A 19134-nucleotide genomic window follows, 5' to 3' on the forward strand; every position below is an offset into this window, starting at 1 on the left:
TGAGTTAGCTCCATTTAAAGGATTTTCTTTAACTTTTTGTGTATTTCTTATGTATCTCTTCTGCACAGGGCCAATAATAAGAAGTGGACAATACAGTATTTGCTTCATTGTGTGGGGGAAAAAAACCTTTGTTAAATATATGGATGCAGACGACTTGATGAAGATCTTAATTTTGTTTTTGGTTTAAAATAGTGTTTTTTTTTTTTTTTTGAAAATGTACAAAATATCTATCACTACTGATAGGAGGTTAATATTTCTGTGTAGAAATGAAAATTGGTTTGTTTTTAGTATTTAGTGTAGATGTACACATTCCAGCAAATGTATTTGCAACTATTATGTGGTCAATGCTTTGTGATATAAATGTACTTTTTCAATGTATACTTTCACTTTTAAAATGCCTGTTTTGTGCTTTACAATAAATGATATGAAACCTCCTGTGTCGGTAAGTTGGATATGTGGGTATTTAAAGGATTCATAATTTCTTAGCAATGATAAATTAAGATACATATACACAAAATATAAGCTTTCCCCATGAAATACTAATTGAGTTTTTAAACACTGGCATGTTTTTTCCCCCTTGCAGTATAGTAGTAGATTGGAGGATCTTTTCCATTTATTGTATTTGGCTGTTTCAGCACAAGTAATCCTGATATCTTCATTTTTTTTTCCTTCTGTTTGATTCAAAACTGCATGTGTGTACAGTGATCTTTTGGCATACTTCCATTGCATTAACAGTGAAATTTCCTTTTATACATGACCACTGTTTCAGATCTGTACTGCTGCTATAACAGTTAACCTTTCTGTTCTTAATTTGATAATTACTTCGATTTCCAAGACTGTTTCAGCATAACTAATTTTAAACAGTTTTCGGATAGTGAATATGAGTAGTTGAATAAGAAGTTTTTTCATGTAAAGAAACTTTCAATGTATACAATATTAGTGTGTTTCTTTTTAAATTTAGGGTAGAAAAGTAAATAGTATGCAAAAAGTATAGCTACAGTGCATCTGCCATTGAAACATTATCGGGGTATGGAAATGTTCAAGCTTTTTTCTTTTTTTTTCTTTTTGCAGTATAGTTAAGCCTTGTTTTGTAAATGCACAAGTCCAATCATTGAATCAACTTAATTTTTTATGTACTTGAAATCACTTTATTACCCTATAACACTCATGCTGAAGTTCTGATATTTTGTTGAAATCCATTGTTTTACTCTTTGCATATTTGTTGGCTCTTTGCATATTAATATATTAGACTACATGCAAATACAGTCTGTCTTGCCATTGTCTGTTGAAGTGCAGGTTTGATCCAGCCAGTATAGAACTAGCTCTGTAGGGGTGAGGAGGACTGTGCTGTGTATCATCCTTGATTGTGTTCCTTCAAGGAGCATTGCACTGTAAGTACATCAGAATGACAAATTGATGAACTGCAACAGTATCTTTTTGTCAATGTTCCACATAATGTAAATGCCATACTTTGTGTGAATATTATGTTGGAATACAGTGCTGATATCTTGGAAAACCATAACTGCTTCTTAATTTAACATAGAATAATACATAGGTCTGTATTTTTTTTTTAAGTGAGCTTAATGGGTAAGTATTTTTGATATGCTTTAGCTATAGCTAAAGAAAACTGATCATTAAAATTGAATAGTATTACTCATTGGTGCTCCTAAAATATATTGCTTTTCAGTGTACAGTATGCATATCTTCTATATTAATATGAAAGACTTGAAATGTGTCAGACAGAAGTGGTTTTCAGTTTGCAAATATTAAGCAATGTAGCAGTTTTAACACCATTTCATAAATATATATATACATATATATATATATTCTTTTCATTGGTGGGGAGCACCAGTTCTGAATATACTATAAAGGAAGATGTACAAGGACATAAATGTTGAGATTACTTATAGGGTAGAAAATAGCAGTTCATTTCATTATAGATATTTGAAATGTTTTTGATTGTTTTATAGAACCTGGAGTGACTTCCCTTGCCCTTATTTAGATATGGATATATAGTTCTAGTTTGAAGTTTAATAGTTAAGGAGTTAGTTATGTGTTACTTTTAAGAGTAGGGTTATTGACATGAACAATTTCAGTATTTTGCATGATACTGTTTTATAGATGACCTTTTAGGAAAGTGGTGCATTTATTGATTAAACTGAAGAAATAGCTCAGTTGGATTCAATATCATAACTCACAAATTGGAGGCTGTTGATTTTGATTCATTTAAGGTTTAAAATCTTTATTAATTGCAAACAGTGCAATTATTTATACTTCACAGTGCCTTCCCAGACCTTCCACCTTAGGTTCTGCTGCAAAAAGCAACAGGTAAGCACAACCTAAGGACATATATAAATAAATATTTCAGTACATTAATGTTGTCCCTGTGAGGTTTTTGTGGTTGTGTATTCAAAAGCAATCTGCTACTGCTTCCCCAAAATGTATTTTGTTATTTATGCTACCATTTCAGTGGAAAGTCTGTAAGTTGTTCAAACAACTGTTTACATTTCTGGGTAATGTTTTTTATTTTAATTTTTTTATTAAAACAAGAAAAAAGAAATGATGAGTAGATTGCTGCTATAATTGAACTACATCCAAACTTTTTGTAATCTTTTCCCAACTACAGAAGAATTGTTAAGAAAGGGCAGTTAACATAGTTTTCGAGATTTAGGAAATCACTTGGTTAGAAACTTCAACAGCCTTCACAAGCTTTTTGATTGACAGGTTGACAGGACATTTTCTTTCTTTGCCCTCCAAAGCTATATGGAGTTTATTTTTTTCTCATTCTTTAAGTATAACAATTCAGTAAGGACATTATGGGTCAGAATTTTATTACGAAGTTTTTTTTTTTTTAAGACAATTCAGTTTTCGTAACATACACTGAAAAAGGAAAATATAAGGAATACTGGCAGTATGTTTTGATAAGGCATGTGCATCAGTGAAATGTTAACTGTATAGCAAATAACCTTTCATAATCTGTATAGCAACCAATATTTTTCTGATTTATAATACTTTAATAATTGACGCTGCATTTTACTTTTTTTGCCAGTTTAAAATGTTTGTGTTCTTATAGATGATTTTAACTGGTACATATTTTGAGTTAAGATGAATGTATTAAAGCAGCATCCTATCAGTTTTGTTTATTCAGTTTCTAAAATGTGCTGATCCTTTTAAAACTCCTGCTTATCTCTACAACAAAGAAAAATATTCAAAAATACTGCCTTCATTTTCACACACAGTGCTGAAGATGCTGCAAGCACCAAATCATAGCTCATAAAATCAGGTCCTGAGATAGTTACCCATAAAGAGGAATCCTTTGAGTGTATGCCATTGGTGAGCCGATGAGCATGGACCATAGAAGGGCTCAATGTAGAAGGTAAAATTGGCAAATCATAATTGAGAAATATGAAATGTATTCCCATACATTGGTATAGGGTGTAATGTACCTGCTTTTGATCACTTTTCATTTTAAAGTGCTATTTGCTTGATCTTAAATGTTCCATGAACTGTTAAATTTTGTAAGTTGTGTAGTTACTGCACCACATTTATGTGTGTGTGTGTATTGTTTTAATAGTCAATGATAGGTATGTTAAGACTGATAATATAAAGGAGATCTTTGAACCTTAAGGAGCCTTTCAACTTTTGGTTAGCTGTAGTTTGCATTTTTATAAAATAATAGATGAATGCTAATAGATATTGGGGCATTGTTTCTATCTCAAGAGTTTTTTTTAACTCATTACCATAAGCCTTCACTGATAACTGCATTTTTAAAATGGCGCTAATCTTAACCTTGAAATAAATGGAAAGCAGAAAAGGTGAGCCAGTTGACTTGAATGCAATGGATGTTAGGAGTGGTAGAAACAATGTTTAGATTGAAATTGAACTGATTTATTTTATTTAGCACTTAAAAACTTGACAATGTGTTTGTTTTAAGATATTTTAGTGTGGTGATACTTAGAATTCTAATGGGTTTGATGTTTCTTTTAGAAATGAAAAGTATACTTTTATTTTTAATTAACAAAAATGGTTTTAATACTAAAACTAGTGATTTAATACTAGTTGTTTATAAACATTGTAAAATATTTCCTTAGCCAAATACCTTGGTAGTTAATTCAAAAGGGTGGGTTTGGGTAGGAGTAGCAGAGTAAACTTAAGCGGGAAATAGGAATATATGCAGAAGTGATTACGTTTGTTTGAGTGCTCTGCCAGGAGAACCAGTTCTACCTGTGAACATCTGTTGTCTAGAGTAAGGATGTAGAAATTATCAATGAGGATGTCTTTTTATTTTCTGAAAATTCTGCCTCATTTTAAAATGTATTTTAACAGTACCTAAAGATAATTTTGACTCTGAAAATAACCTTTATTTTTTGTTTAGTCACTTGAGTTATCTTGCCACAGTATAAACTTCTGAGGGATTTAAATTGGTGCTTTTAAAAAAGAAGCAAATAAATCCCAAGGTTTTATTTTCTTCAGTGATAGCCCTATAGAAACTCATAAATGTATTTGCGCATATATATATATATTTTTTCTTATGCATGCTCGATGCATTTTCGTCCTGAGAAAAGTGTTCTCTACAGAAACTACCCGTGTGTAAAAAGAAGATTGGCTTAAAATGGCTACTGTGATGGGAACAGTGTCTTAGGGAGATGCAGCTTGGACTTGAGGTAAATTGAATACTTTACAAACTGTGGTTTAGAGTTTGCTTTAATGACAATGTATGTAAAAGGGCACATGATTGCTGTAATTTTGTATTGATTATGGTTTCCTCAATAAAAAAATAATAAATGTACATTGATGAATATTATAAGGGAGTGTTTTGTTTCTTTTCTAAAATATTGAAAAGACTTTATTTTAAATACACAAGTTATTTTATTATGGGTTTACATTGTAAAATAAAATTGTCTTCCAGAAAACTAAAATATAAAACAACTTGGTAATAGAACATGGTAATTATTTACAAACTCATTTTAGACCAGATTTTAAAATTGAAGATTGTGCCTTTTTCCCCCCCCCCTTAGACCTCAAAATCTTCAATTATGTTGAAAGTGTTTTCTCCTGCATGAACTACTGATACAAAGTTTTTTTACTAAAATATAATTTGTTCAGGCAAGGTCACAACGTAAATTTGCTTTAGAAGCTTGAATATAACACACCTTTGAATAGTACATGTTAATAGTCTCAACACTCAGAATTCTATATAGGCAGTGGTTTCCATTAAATTTTCTCCTTAAAATTTAGTCTTAACTTTTGTTGTTCTCCATGCTCCCCCTTTTCCCTCTGTGCTTCAGAAAGACTTTAAAACTACAAGAAAAATGACTATTAAGGAAAACTCAGTAGTTTCCAAATTATGAAGTCTCCATTAATTTTAGGTATATAAATAGCTCATAAACATCATTTTTTCATGCAAAATAATGTTTTATTTGTGATCTTTAAAACGTAATTGCTATAAGCTTAGAATAATTGAGTAACTTTTCCACTCTACCCCATTAAATACACATTAACTTCACAATATGGTGACGAATCTGGTGATGATTTGGATAGGAAGAAGGTATTCTTTAGATGAGCTTGTGTTTTGAAGACTGTTAGGAAAAGGAATAAAAAGTCAATATAGTGGCACTTCTGGTTTCCATTTTTGGCCCCGCCACAGAAAACATGGATGTAGTAAGAAATTTGGGGGGGGTGGGAGGGAGCAGAGAAAGTTCCAGGGAGAGGGAAGGGGAGCTAGTAGTCGTCAGCTAAAAAAGAGAAGAAGAAAAGTGATTTTTTAAAGGAAAAAAAAATTTAAATACAATAAAAGTTCTAGATTAAAAATGATTAATTCTTACTTTCAATTGTAAGAATACAGGTACTAGCTGCAGAGCCTTTGTTGTTGACCGCTTTACACATATATTCTCCTTCATCTTCTGGGAAAGTTTCTGGTAAATAAAGGCAGTAAGTTTCTCCTCTTTCAATATATTGATAGTCTTCTCCATCTTGCAGTATTTCTCCTTCAAACCACCATGTAATTTCTGGTTTGGGTTCTCCTGTTACTTTAACAGTAAATCTAACTGGCTCACTGTCTACAACTGATGTGTTTTTTAGAGGCCTCTTGAACCATGGAGCTCCTGATCTCATTTGCTCCTCATCTTCAATAGTGGAACCATTCATGATGCTACCACCTTCTTCTTCCTCCTCCTCTTCTCTTTTCTGTATTAAAATAAGTCCATTAAAGTTGGCATTTATAGTAGCATTTTTAGGACAATGCTTTAGTAATAGAATTTTATGGATAAAAGGGTTCTTTCTTCCCAAAGAACATGTAAATATGCTTACTACAATTATGTACTTTATAAAACATTCCACTGACTTGAAAGCTATTAAAAATTACTTTAGGGGGGCGCCTGGGTGGCTCGGTCGGTTAAGTGTCCGACTTCGGCTCAGGTCATGATCTCACGGTCCGTGAGTTCGAGCCCCGCGTCGGGCTCTGTGCTGACAGCTCAGAGCCTGGAGCCTGTTTCAGATTCTGTGTCTCCCTCTCTCTCTGCTCCTCCCCTGTTTATGCTCTGTCTCAAAAATAAATAAACGTTAAAAAAAAAAAAAAATTACTTTAGGGCACCTGGGTGGCTCAGCCGTTAAGCATCTGACTTTGACTCAGGTCATGATCTCACAGTTCTTGAGTTTAGTCCCACATTGATTGAGTTTGAACCCCACTCCTCCCTCACTTTCTCTTCTCTCCCCTTCCCCCCACCTTGCCAGGCCCCTCGTGGGATTCTCTTTCTCATCCCCTTCCTGACTTGCGTCCTCCCAAATTTTTTTTCCTAATCCCCCATAAAATTTCAAGAGCATCTTTGAAAAATAAAGGACATGTAAGCCTGGTACCTTTTGTAGTGCTGCATCAATTTCCTTTTGTTCAAACTGCATGCGTAGTAACTTTTGTTCTTCAATTCTTCTTTGTTCCTCTTCTTCTCTTGCCTTAGCCATTTGTTCAAATCTAGCTTTCATATTCACTTTATGAGTAAATGGAGCCTCACTTTTTTTTGCAGGCTTGACATCAACATCTTCTTCCTTTATGAAAGTGGGCCAAGAATAGTAATTGCATATTTTCTAGAAACCAACAAGAACTAAAGCAGTACTTCTGAAGATGTCATTTATGGACACAAAATATACCATGTTTGGTTTGTTTGTGCTATACTGCAGCCATGTAGATTTTCACTATCCCCTAATTTGAGAAAAATGAAAGTTTCATTTATGAAACATTCTCTTGACAATTAGAATCCTTTTCTCCCAGTGTAAAGCTACAGTGTCATTGGAGTCCCAGGGTATTATTTGCTCAACCAATTCTTTGTGCTAGCTGATAATACTGAATAACAGAAAAGGGTAGGGATGTTATACATTGTTAACTTAAAATACTTCTTGTCACAAGATTGTCCATCATTCTTCACTCTGCTATGTAATAGAAAGTGCAATTTCCATTACTTCCCACTTTGTGATTTTCTTCCCCACCCTTCTTAGCTAGTAATTGTCTTTGAGATGAATTCCATCCAACAAAATTTATTGATGGTCAAATGACAGACGAGAGTGTTCACAGAATAAATGGAAGACAACTACTGAAAGAGGCATTGGCTGGAACGTGGGGGAAATCGTTGAAGTATATGGTTAGTCCTCTATATAGGGTGAGAGTTGGAAGCTATGGAAATAATTAAGGAGTAATTTAAGAGCAGAGTTTCAATTGTTAATTAGTGTGAGTGTATACAACAATTTGGTGATGATGGGGTCACTGGTGGCCTTTGAGGGCAGTTTTAGTATAGTGGGTTGTAGGTACAGTTAATTCAGGGTTTCTAAAGTACTTTAGCTTGTAGTGGACTCTTGGTTTCTAAACTACCTAGACTTTTAAGTCTGGAAATCTCACCATTTATATTTCACAGTACTATGAAGACATTGCCTCAGTGTACCACATCCAACTAAAGTTAGGAAATTTTGAAACAAGCTTTGAAGTAATTGCCTATGTAAGAAAAAATCTTGGTGTGTGGATGTTTTGCATCAGTTTGAGGTATTGTACTCCATTCCAATGAATGTAGAAGGAATTGGATAGTTTTTCTTGTTTTCTGGAATTAGATTTTTATTTAATGTTGGAAAATCCTAGAACATCAGACACAACGAAATACCTAATGGGTAAATTCTAGTACTCCTGCCATTAATACCAGTGTTTCAGTTTGAAATGATAAACCTAATGCCTATTAATAAACACAATGCAGGACTACAGTTAATTGCTAATATGAATGATGTTGCTGTGGTTTTATTACTAAAAAGGCTAAAAGACATGTTAAACATTGGTTTGGTGCATTCTTAGGGTATTGATACCTACCACATGAATATTAAAGGAAACACAATTGGGTAGTGAACTTGAGATAAAAGCGACGAGAAATGGTTTTGGAGTATGTCTTACTTGGAAAACTAGAAAGTCAAACACTATAAGTGATTTAAATGGGTGGTATGGATTAAGGCTACAAGGAGCTGTGGAATTCTTGGATTAGGGGAGGTTATATGGATGAGGTTACCTTGAAAGATGTCTGGAATACAAACAAGCCATGTTGAACACAGACATTTTTATTTTTTAATTAAAATTTTATAATGTTTATTCATTTTTGAAAGCAAGAGAAAGAGTGGGGGTGGGGGAGGTGGACACAGAATCCAAAGCAGGGTCTAGGCTCTGAGCTGTCAGCACAGAGCCTGATGCAGGGCTTAAACCCACAAATAGATAGATCATGACCTGAGCCAAAGGCAAACACTTCACTGAGCCACCCAGGCGCCCCTTTTTGAGAGAAAGAGCACAAGCAGGGGAGGGGCAGAGAGGGAGACACAAGTATTCAAAGCAGGCTCCAGGCTCTGAGCTGTCAGCACAACCTGTCCCAGGGCTTGAACTCCTTAACTGCAAGATCATAACCTGAGCGAGCCAGATAGTCAACCGACTGAGCTACCCAGGTGCCCTGAACACAGATTTTTAAAGGAGGAAACCAGATAATACTACCAGTGCAAAGGGAGTCTTATGCTGGAAGTTGATTGCACTCCATGGCAAAACTATGCCAACAAGTTTTTGAAGGGTATCTCTGACCTTAATCTAGAGAGAAAAGATAGGAAGGATGTCAGCATCCTTCACAATCAGTGAGGATATCCTCAGGGATTCCAGGAAATCAGACAAGTCCTAATCTGTCCTTTCATACAGAAGAGCCAGTAATAGCAATAAAACATCTATCTCATTTTTAATCTTCCCTAAATATCTTGCAGGACTAGGTATGACTGCTCTGAGGTTTCACTACCTTTAACAATAAGGTGAGCAAGTGCATGCTGACTGAACTTTAGCTTCCATGATACATTTCTGTAAAAACTGCTCTTGTGGCCAACTATTAAATGTTGGTGTTCTCCAGTTTTACTATTCACCTTCCAACTATTAACCCTTTAAATATAGCTTTACTCTGATATGTTTAAATACTATTTATGATAGTTACAATCTATATAATTCCAGTCTCTTGCCTGAACTCAGTACCTATGTTTCAGACTGCTTTTATCTTATCCCAATATAGTTCAAACTTCATGTGTCCAAAACTATTCATCCTACCATCTCCAGACTGAATTCTCTGTAGTATCATCTAGTTAGTTTCTCTGGTAATCTTAATGTTGGGCTGGGCTTCTCAGTAACCACCTGCCCATAAACAGCCTGTTACCCAGTTTGGTTAAAAGTTGGGTCCATTTTTGGGGCGCCTGGGTGGCGCAGTCGGTTAAGCGTCCGACTCAGCCAGGTCACGATCTCGCGGTCCGTGAGTTCGAGCCCCGCGTCAGGCTCTGGGCTGATGGCTCGGAGCCTGGAGCCTGTTTCCGATTCTGTGTCTCCCTCTCTCTCTGCCCCTCCCCCGTTCATGCTCTGTCTCTCTCTGTCCCAAAAATAAATAAAAAGCGTTGAAAAAAAAAAAAAAAGTTGGGTCCATTTTTATCCCTGGATCCCAACTTAATGCCCTATTCCTTTCTTCTTCTTCATTTTCTCTGATACCAGATTTCTTTAAAAACAGAAGCTTTTTATTATTCTGTCCTAAAATGATTACTAACATTGTTCCCAAATCATAGTCCCTGCAAGGTTAAAAAGACCCAGTACCAACTAGCCACTACTTTTACAACTTTATTCTATTACCCATTATTCTATGAACCATGCCTTTGAACAAATTTTCCATTCCCCAGACACATTTTCACAACCTTTATGTAAAGGCTGTAAACGGACTCCCGTCTCCAATCTGGAATGTTTCCCCTCTTTAACTGCAAGTTCTAGTTAACCTTCACACTTTGCTTAAATGCCATTTTCTCAGCCCTGTGAAACTTCTAGGAATACTGAGTCCATCCTATTTGACCCTACAACATTAAATATACAACTCCTATTTTAGCACTTAAGTTATAATTATTTTCATACATCTCATTAGGCTGAACTTTTTGAGGGCATATTATATTCACTTACATGAACCCAAGACTGAACACCAGGCCCAGCATAGATGTTAGCAATAGCATTTGCTTCTAGCAGTGACAGTAAACCTTAAGGTTTAGTGTGCATCGCACAGAGTTCAAATGCAAATCAGCTTCACTGATGAATACCTGATGTTCCACAGCATCTCCATTTGTCTAAAATAGTTTATGATTTCCTTCCAAACTCTATTCCCATATTACTTTTGTTCGTGTATACCCACTTCAGTTCATTCTTTCCTCATCTCTACCACCATCCCCGAGTCTTCTCAAGTTTCATATCCTACACATTTATCTATTTTCTCTATTTGACTTCTAGTTCAAGTTCCTCATCAGGCCTCTGACCACCCTGTACAAAAAGTAGTATCCTACTTTGTTAATTTCCATAGCTCTTACTTACTACTCAGTAATTGTTTTCCATCCTCCCTACCTGTTAGATTCTAAACACTACTGAGCAAGGACTGCAGGTTTATTCAGTGTACTCCCAGTATCCAGAACAGTTCCTGGAACATAATAGCCATTCAAATAATTTTTTAATGCATGAATCTAAAACCATCTTTAGTTTCACTATGATCTAGGTATAAAGATGCCTATTTGGTAATATCTCCATGTTTTAAAGATTCCTTCAATGAACAATAAAACAAAGTTCCTTAACATCTAAGACCTTCCATGACCATCTTGCCTGCGTTTGCATCTTCATCTTTGATGTTCCTATACTGTTTGCTTTAATAATAATGAATTGCTTACAGTGCAAAGAATTTGCACATAATTTTTTCATTCTTTTAATTCACAGTCTCCCCTGAAGACCCTCCCAACTTCCCACACCTACCTTATTGAATATTTAATGGAAATTCATTGTTAGAAGAACATAAATGCTGTTAAGTATTATAAAATGGCAATTCTGGCAGAAAAAAAATTTCCAGATCCTACTTAAAGCAGTACTCATAGTCATGGAACTAGATCTTAAGCTGGAAGGAACATTACAGGTTATTTAGTAATTGCCAATTTTTTAACATATGGAGGTACTTCTAATTCATGTCATCTCAATTCTAATTTAGGCTCTGCCACTGAATTATTGGCATGACTTTGAGATCATTAGCCTTTATTTGTCTCATCTTTAAATACGAAAGTAAATATCTAGAATTTCTTTTAAGTTATATGTACACTGGTTCTACTGATTCAAACTAAAACTTCTGCCAGTAAATACATTTAAACTGTTATTTCCGGAGTGACCTACCTGATGTTCACAATAAGCGGCTTTAATTCTGATAACAGCCATTTTGAACAATGCTAGAGTGAGGAAATTGAAACTTTCAAAGTCTCTTGAGATCTTAATATGCTTTTGCTACTTAGTTCCCAGATAATATTGTATACATCTATGGTTAATTGTAAGTACCAAAACTTATTCAAAGTCCATGTTACATTTATACCATGACTGTTAAATACAAAATAGTATATACCTCATGAAAGTTTTCTGCTTCTCGCTCTTTAATTTCAAGGTCAATTGCTCTCCTTTTTGCTCGTTCTTCTTCTATCTTTTTCTGGATTTCTTTTTCAGACAGTTGTCCAATTTTTTCAAACTTGCTTTTTAAATTTTTAGCTTGAATAGAGCCACTTCTTTTCAATTTTATTAATTCTTCATATTCCCTACTCAGTTCAAAGGTTTCATGTTCTTCCTCTTCCTTCAAAAAAATTTTTATATATTAAATACCAGAGAATTAGTTTGTACAATAAAACATCCAAAAAGCGTTCTTTTCTTTTGTTTATTTGTTTGTTTTTTTAGTGTTTATAATGTTGAGAGAGTATGTGTGCGAAGAGAGGGGCAGAAAGAGAGGGAGAGAGAGGATCCCAAGCAGGTTCTGTGCTGTCAGTGCAGAGCCCAACACAGGGCTCAAACTCAGGAACCATGAGATCATGACTGGAGCCAAAATTGAGTTGGATGCTCAACCAACTGAGGCACCTAGGCACTCCCAAAAAGTGTTAATTTCTTATTTGAAGCCAAAAATAAAGTTTAAATAACCTCCTCCATAAACACAATGCCTAAATTTACTGATTAAAAGTAATGCATATGGGCATCTGGGTGGCTCAGTCGGTTAAACTCATCAGACTCTTGATTTCAGCTCAGGTCATGGTCACAGTTTGTGAGTTTAAGCCCCATGTCGGGCTCTGCACTGACAGCACAGAGCATGCATGGGATTCTCTCTCAAAATAAACTTAAAAAAATGTAATGCTTCAAATTTAAGACTTTAGATAACATTTAAAATATTTCATTATGGGCGCCTGGATGGCTCAGTTGTTAAGCATCTGACTTCAGCTTGGGTCATGATCTCATGGTTCATGTGTTCAAGTCCCACATCAGGTGACCTTAAGCCCCACTTCAGGTGAGCATGAGCCCCGCTTTAGGTAAAAACAGGAGATTTGCTTCAATGAGCCCTGCTTCTCTCTCTGTCTGTCTGTCTCTCTCTCTCTGCCCCTTGCTCATTTGTGCCTTCCCTCTCCAAAAACATAATAATGATAATATTTCATTACGGCTCAAAACATCATTTAACATTCCATCATAACTCTATTATAACTAGAATATGCATATCAGGATTAACTTTTACTAGGAACTATAGGAAAATTTTTGCTTAGGAGAAGATGAAGAACTGTAATTAAAAGAACATGACTGGGGGTAAGATCTAAGTTCTAGTTCTGACTTTGATACTGTATGGCCTTTTCCTGGTCACTTAACCCACTAGACATGATTTTTTCATCTCTGTATAGAGCCAGAGTATCCGAAAATTCCTCCTGTCTTTTTTTTGATGATAGTCTAATAAAGTTAAATATCACTTAATACTCAACTTAAGTGAACGAAGCCTTTCTAAAATACAGTCTGGCCAAATCCCTACATTTTGATACATATCACTTTTACTCTATTTTATATTCTGCCATGAAAGAAAAGGAGTCAAACCAAAATTGGGCTCCCAATTCTTTAGAGCATTTTTTTTTTATTTTTTTTTAATGTTTATTTATTTTTGAGACAGAGACAGAGCATGAACAGGGGAGGGTCAGAGAGGGAGACAAAGAATCTGAAACAGGCTCCGGGCTCCAAGCTGTCAGCACAGAGCCTGATGTGGGGCTCGAACCCATGGACTGCGAGATCATGACCTGGGCTGAAGTCGGATGCTCAACTGACTGAGCCACCCAGGCACCCCTCTTTAGAGCATTTTATCTTAAATACTTTTTCCTCAAGTTTCCCTTGGCTTTTCACAATTTATTCCTAGTTCTTTGTATACTTCTTACACTAAACCCTAATCTCACTGTATGAAGTGGTTTAAAAGATTGCAGTTATTCCTGATATACTTTTCCTGGAGAAGACCTAAAGTCCTAGGTGTGGAGCAGGGGTAGTAGGGAAGGAAAATGAAGGAGGGGAAGGATGGGATCACAGTGGATGATGTGACGTGAGGCTTAATTTCTTGGTTCAACCAAAGGGATGAAAGAGAAAATTTATTCCGTTATACTACCCTCCACGTTTTAGTCTCTGATGGTCCAAACTGACAACTCCTAAAATACCAGAAACCTAACAAATTTGTGATATACCTCATATTACAGTGGTTCCCAAGTCATTCTGGTCAAATGAACTAATTAGCTGCAGTGCAGATGATCGTGGAACTGGTGTGCTACTCGCTTGGAAACACTCAGACGTAGTAGGGTAAGTCACTCAGTAGCACCAAAATGTCAGTTACATACTGCCTTATGTTAATTAGAATCCATCTCAGTGTACTAAAATATAATTTACAAGTTTTCCTAAATGATTCATCTTCAGCTTCCTTTATAAAATAAATGCTATTACATTTAAAAAACTTTAAGGCAAGGGGTTCCTGGGTGGCTCAGTCGGTTAAGCGTCCAACTTCAGCTCAGGTCATGCGTGATCTTGCAGTTTGGGAGTTCCAGCCCTGCATCAGGCCCTGTAAGGATCATTCAGAACCTGGAGCCTGCTTCAGATTCTGTGTCTCCCTCTCTTTCTGCCCCTCCCCTGCTCATGCTCTGTTTATGTCTCTCTGTCTCTCAAAAATAAATACACATTAAAAAAATTATAAAGTAAAATATTTTAAGGCTAGACCTTGGAATATTTTTCTACAGCATATTCATGATACTTTATTATTACCTGTATGTTTATATAGTATTTATAGTCTCTTGATTGGCTAGGGCAAGGAAGTAAATAACCCCACAGGCCCATTGTCTTAACCCATAACAAAGAAGGTAACTTCTAAGAGACTGCAACGTCTGCATAGGTCACAAGCTGGCAAGAAGTCCCCATCAAGTTGCCCACCAAACATGCCGTGTCATTGCCAGTCTTAGTCTGGGACAGCCACTGTTCATCTCACCCCAAGTCATGTTCATCCCCAATTCTCCTCATGCTGCTGCCAGGAGCTTCCTCATCAGAAGCCGAGGGTGACAGTGGAATGCTGGCCCCCTCTTTTTCCCTCCCCTCTTCTGCCTACACAACTGGCCATCCAGATGCAGGGTGGCAGCTGTGGGAAGGAAAAGGTTAGGCAGGGCCTTAGAGCACCAGGAGGTAGAAAAAGGGCTTCTGAGAATGCACCATAGGGAGGCAGGGGACAGAAGAAGGTTTGAGTGAGCCAAAGCTCTGAAACTCTAGCACATACTCCACTGTCCAGTCAGCTTTCACTTACACACAAATTCAAAGACAAGATTATTAAAATTTTAATTTTTAGATTTTATTTTAATTAAATTTTTTAATTAAAAATCAAGATTGGCCAGGTGCCTAGCTGGCTCAGTCAGAAAAGCATGTTACTCTTGATCTTGGGGTCATGAGTTCAAGCCCCATGTTGGGTGTAGACATTGCTTAAATAAAACTTAAAAAAAATTTTTTTTAATAAATAAAAATCAAGATTGGCAACCTTAGAGCATTAAATCTTATGCATGGCCTATTTGAGCATATAGGGCCCTGTGACGGCACAAGTTGCCTGCCCATGAAGCTGGCCCTGTACAGTCCTGTATTTATATACATATATATTTGTATATATCTTTAATTCATTTCAGTACTAGAGAAATCATACTAAAATATTTAACATCAAAGTCCTATCTTCTAATTTAGTAAAATAAAATTATTCAAAAACTTGCCACACTGATGTTCTAGTATCCATGGTACTCTTGTAATTTTATTTTGACTAATCAGTTTAATTCTGTTTGTTTCAAGAAAAATAAGCATAAATGAGTATATTAAACACTTTAGGAAACAATTCTCAATCATAATGTGACCGCACAATTGTGAGGTATTTAGGAAGAAATATTTACTTAAGGTAATCACTTACAATCATTTGTTTTATTATTTTTTTAATGTTTATCCATTTTTGAGAGAGCACAAGCAGGGGAGGGGCAGAGAGAGGGGGGGACAGAGGATCCCAACATGGGGCTCAAATCCAAGAACCAAACCCACAAACCATGAGATCATGACCTGAGCTGGAGCTTGATGCTTGACTGAGCCCCCCAGGTGCCCTGCATCATAAGTGATTTAAATTAGTAAGGAAGAAACAGAGTTCTATCAGGCTAGAAAGCGCACATAACTGTGCTGAAACTTGTACCAAGCGCCTCATAGTATGCTGAGTGTCCTTTATGTGAATAATAATACTCAGAAAGTTATTGTAAGATACTATATGTAAAATACTTACATTAATAAACATTTGGAAGAAAAAAATGGATATTTCCACATTTATAAACATTTGGAAGAAAAAAAAATGGATATTTCCTAAAATCTCACCTCTCCCATTTCTTGTCTCAGTTGTTCAAATTCCTGTTTTTCCATCTCTAGCTTATGCTTCCTTTCTTCCTCCGTTCGTCGTTTTTCTTCTTCCATTTTTTGTTTTAATAATTCTTCAAAATTAATTTCCAGTTTTCCCGGTGTAAGAGATTCTTGAGAAATTGTTTTATACATCTCTGGGAAGTCATCATCTACTACCTATTTAAAATAAGTCTCTTATTACTCTTTCCAAAATTACACATACTAAAAAGGGGAATTTTTTTTTGTAGAAACTGATTACTTGAGTAAAAAGGTTTCACCCTGAACTAAAAATTTGAAGACCAAAATCTCTTCAAAAGTATAAAACAATAAACAAGGTAAAAAATACTAGAAAATTTAAGGTGTTTTTGTGGCTACAGAGGAAACGGTGACCATCTGTTCTCCATTGCAACAAACACAAATCCTTTGACTTTGTATTATGAGTAATTCGAATTAGACATTAAGATTTTATAATACTGAGAACACTTTCTACGTGAAGTAAAATGAATTTCCATTTTGGTGATTAAAATGAGCATTTCGCAGCTAAATCATGGTTTTGTCTGAATGAATTAAATAACCCATCAGGATTCCTTCATAATCAGGTAAAAATCACTCTTAATGCTGTAATTTTATTGTATTTAATGCTAATAATAATAGTTAATACTTACTCAGAGCTGCCATGTAAAATTCTAAGCACTTTATATGGATGAGGAAACTGAGGCAGTGAAAAGTAACTTGTCCAAAGTCAACACAAATATTAAGTGGCAAAGGTGGTATTCAAAACTTCAAAAGTCTAATAAAATTATAAATAATGATTTAGACTTTTTGTAATTTCATGAGTTACATGTCTAATTGCCATTTATTTGTGACCTTGGGCAAGTTACCTAGCCTCTGAGTTTCCCCATTTGTGATGACTTTTCATACAGTTGTCAGGAGAATCAAAATTTGGAAACACTTAGCAGTATGCCTGACACCCAATGGTAAGCTCCCAATGGCAGTTTTATTCCCTGTAAATTAACATTTACATTAGCATTTACATTAGCATTCCCTGTAATAAAGGCAATCCCTAAATTGCAAATAGAAACTTTGCAATCCAAAGATTGCCCCAAATTTTTACTATTAACTGAGCTATAATACAAAATTAAAATATGGCCCTGGATAAGAAAACAACATAAATAAAGGAATTCGTTTTTCCTTTCCTGATACAGAAATATCTCTAGGAAACTAGAGTTTGGGTTTAATGCAGTTTTCTTTCCCTGCACTTTTTCCACTAGTGAATCCTGGCAGTTTCAGCCTAAAAATCTGACCCTGGGACTAGATCTCCTGATCTTTACAACTACTTCTTGTCTATCACTTCTGAACCTGTTTATTCTCCAAAAAATTAAGTGCCTTCACAAGGTTTATAGGGTTTCTGTGTAGAAATCATTTGTGAATCAAGGATTACCTTGTAATACATATAAGATAGTTTTAAGGGGCACCTGACTGACTCTGTCAGTACAGCATGAAACTCTTGGTCTTGGGGTTGTCAGTTCAAGCCCCATGTTGGGGGTAGAGTTTACTTAACAAATAAAAAAATTAATTTTTAAAAAAAGTTTTAATATATTCCGCAAACATTTATAGGCAATTTGTTACACTAGAATGCATTGTGCCACATGCCAGATGAACAGTCTCAGCCTCATGAGTGAGAAAGGCAGCTGTAAGCAACAACAATACAGCTTTAGTGCTATGCCAGGGAAGTACTAAATGCTGTAAGAATGTACAGAAGGAACATGTCTTTGGAACTTGTATTCTCAGGAAAGGCTTCCCAAAGGAAACAGAATATATGAAAAAGAATTAGAGCATAGGGAAAGGAAAGAGGGACATGTTTCATTTAGCATTAATGAAGGTCCAGAGATGGACAAGAGCACAGTATTTTGAAGAAATTGGGAGAAATTTAGTATGTCTGGAAAAAAGATGAAGAATCAAGAAATGAAGCTGGAAGAATACACCAGGGCAATATTATAAAGAAACTTGTTTTAAAATTTTTTAGATTTTTTTTTAATTTAGATTTTTGCTTAAGGGAAGCAGAAATTTTTTTTCTTTTTTTAATGTTTATTTATTTTTTGAGAGAGGGATAGAACTTGAGTTGGGGAGGGGCAGAGGGAGAGAGGGAGACACAGAATCTGAAGAGGCTCAAGGCTCTGAGCTGTCAGCACAGAGCCTGATGCGGGGCTCAAACTCACGGACCACAAGATCATATCCTGAGCTGAGGCTGAATGCTTAACCAACTGAGCCACCCAGGCACTCCTTTCTTTTTCTTTTCCTTTTTTTTTTTAAGTAGGCACTACATCCAATGTGGGGCTTGAACTCACAACCCTGAGATCGAGAGTCAGATACTCTACCAACTGAGCCACCCAGATGCCCCAGAAAGGGAAAATTTTTAAGCAAAACAGTAACACAATAAAATTTACTTGAAAAGAGAGAGAAGATCACTCTTGGCTTTACAAGGAAGAATGGATTATAGGCAAGAAAACAAGTTAAACAGGAGTTAGTCTGAGGCTAGAGATAATTGACCTGGGAGGAGATAGGTGGCCCTAGAAAAGGATAACTATAGTAGAAATGAGGGGAAAATTGATAGATTTTTAGAGTGATTTAGAAGATAGAATGAATAAAACTTAATGAATGATTGGATGTGAGGCATGAATGAGAAGGTTGGAAGTGTTTAAGGCTCCCAACTTTCTGATTTGAGCATCTGGATTGGTGATGATGCCAAATAAAAACGTGGATGGATATATGTGCCTGAAGCTCCCTTAGACATAGTAAGAAAACCAGGTCATATCATTGAAGCCAATTAAAATGTTTCAAGAAGGGTCAGGGGTGCCTGGCTGGCTCAG

General features: G+C 35.7%; 2 protein-coding genes across 23 annotated transcripts in view; one reads left to right on the forward strand and one right to left on the reverse strand.

Annotated features, from left to right (window-relative positions):
- FUBP1 (far upstream element binding protein 1) overlaps positions 1 to 4804 on the forward strand; it is a 33841-nt gene extending 29037 nt beyond the window's left edge. For 12 of the 17 annotated variants that reach the window (XM_047085411.1, XM_047085412.1, XM_047085414.1 and 9 more), the window contains one exon: positions 69 to 4804. In XM_047085411.1, the coding sequence (XP_046941367.1) occupies positions 69 to 77 (9 nt within the window). In that variant the 3' untranslated portion in view covers positions 78 to 4804. The remainder of the gene's footprint in view (positions 1 to 68) is intronic. The other 5 variants (XR_006962995.1, XR_006962996.1, XR_006962994.1 and 2 more) reach the window with 5 other exon arrangements.
- Positions 4805 to 5394: 590 nt separating this feature from the next.
- The window catches only part of NEXN (nexilin F-actin binding protein), a 51690-nt gene continuing 37950 nt past the window's right edge, over positions 5395 to 19134 (reverse strand). For 5 of the 6 annotated variants that reach the window (XM_047085430.1, XM_047085428.1, XM_047085429.1 and 2 more), the window contains 5 exons: positions 16244 to 16441; positions 11940 to 12161; positions 6856 to 7041; positions 5826 to 6186; positions 5395 to 5735 (listed from right to left, as the gene is read on the reverse strand). In XM_047085430.1, the coding sequence (XP_046941386.1) occupies positions 5722 to 5735; positions 5826 to 6186; positions 6856 to 7041; positions 11940 to 12161; positions 16244 to 16441 (981 nt within the window). In that variant the 3' untranslated portion in view covers positions 5395 to 5721. The other variant, XM_047085426.1, reaches the window with a different exon arrangement.

Source organism: Lynx rufus, unplaced genomic scaffold (genome assembly GCF_022079265.1).
Source record: "Lynx rufus isolate CCGP_SWC_20201006 ecotype Redwood Valley unplaced genomic scaffold, mLynRuf1.p SCAF_2, whole genome shotgun sequence".
Lineage (NCBI taxonomy): Eukaryota > Metazoa > Chordata > Mammalia > Carnivora > Felidae > Lynx > Lynx rufus.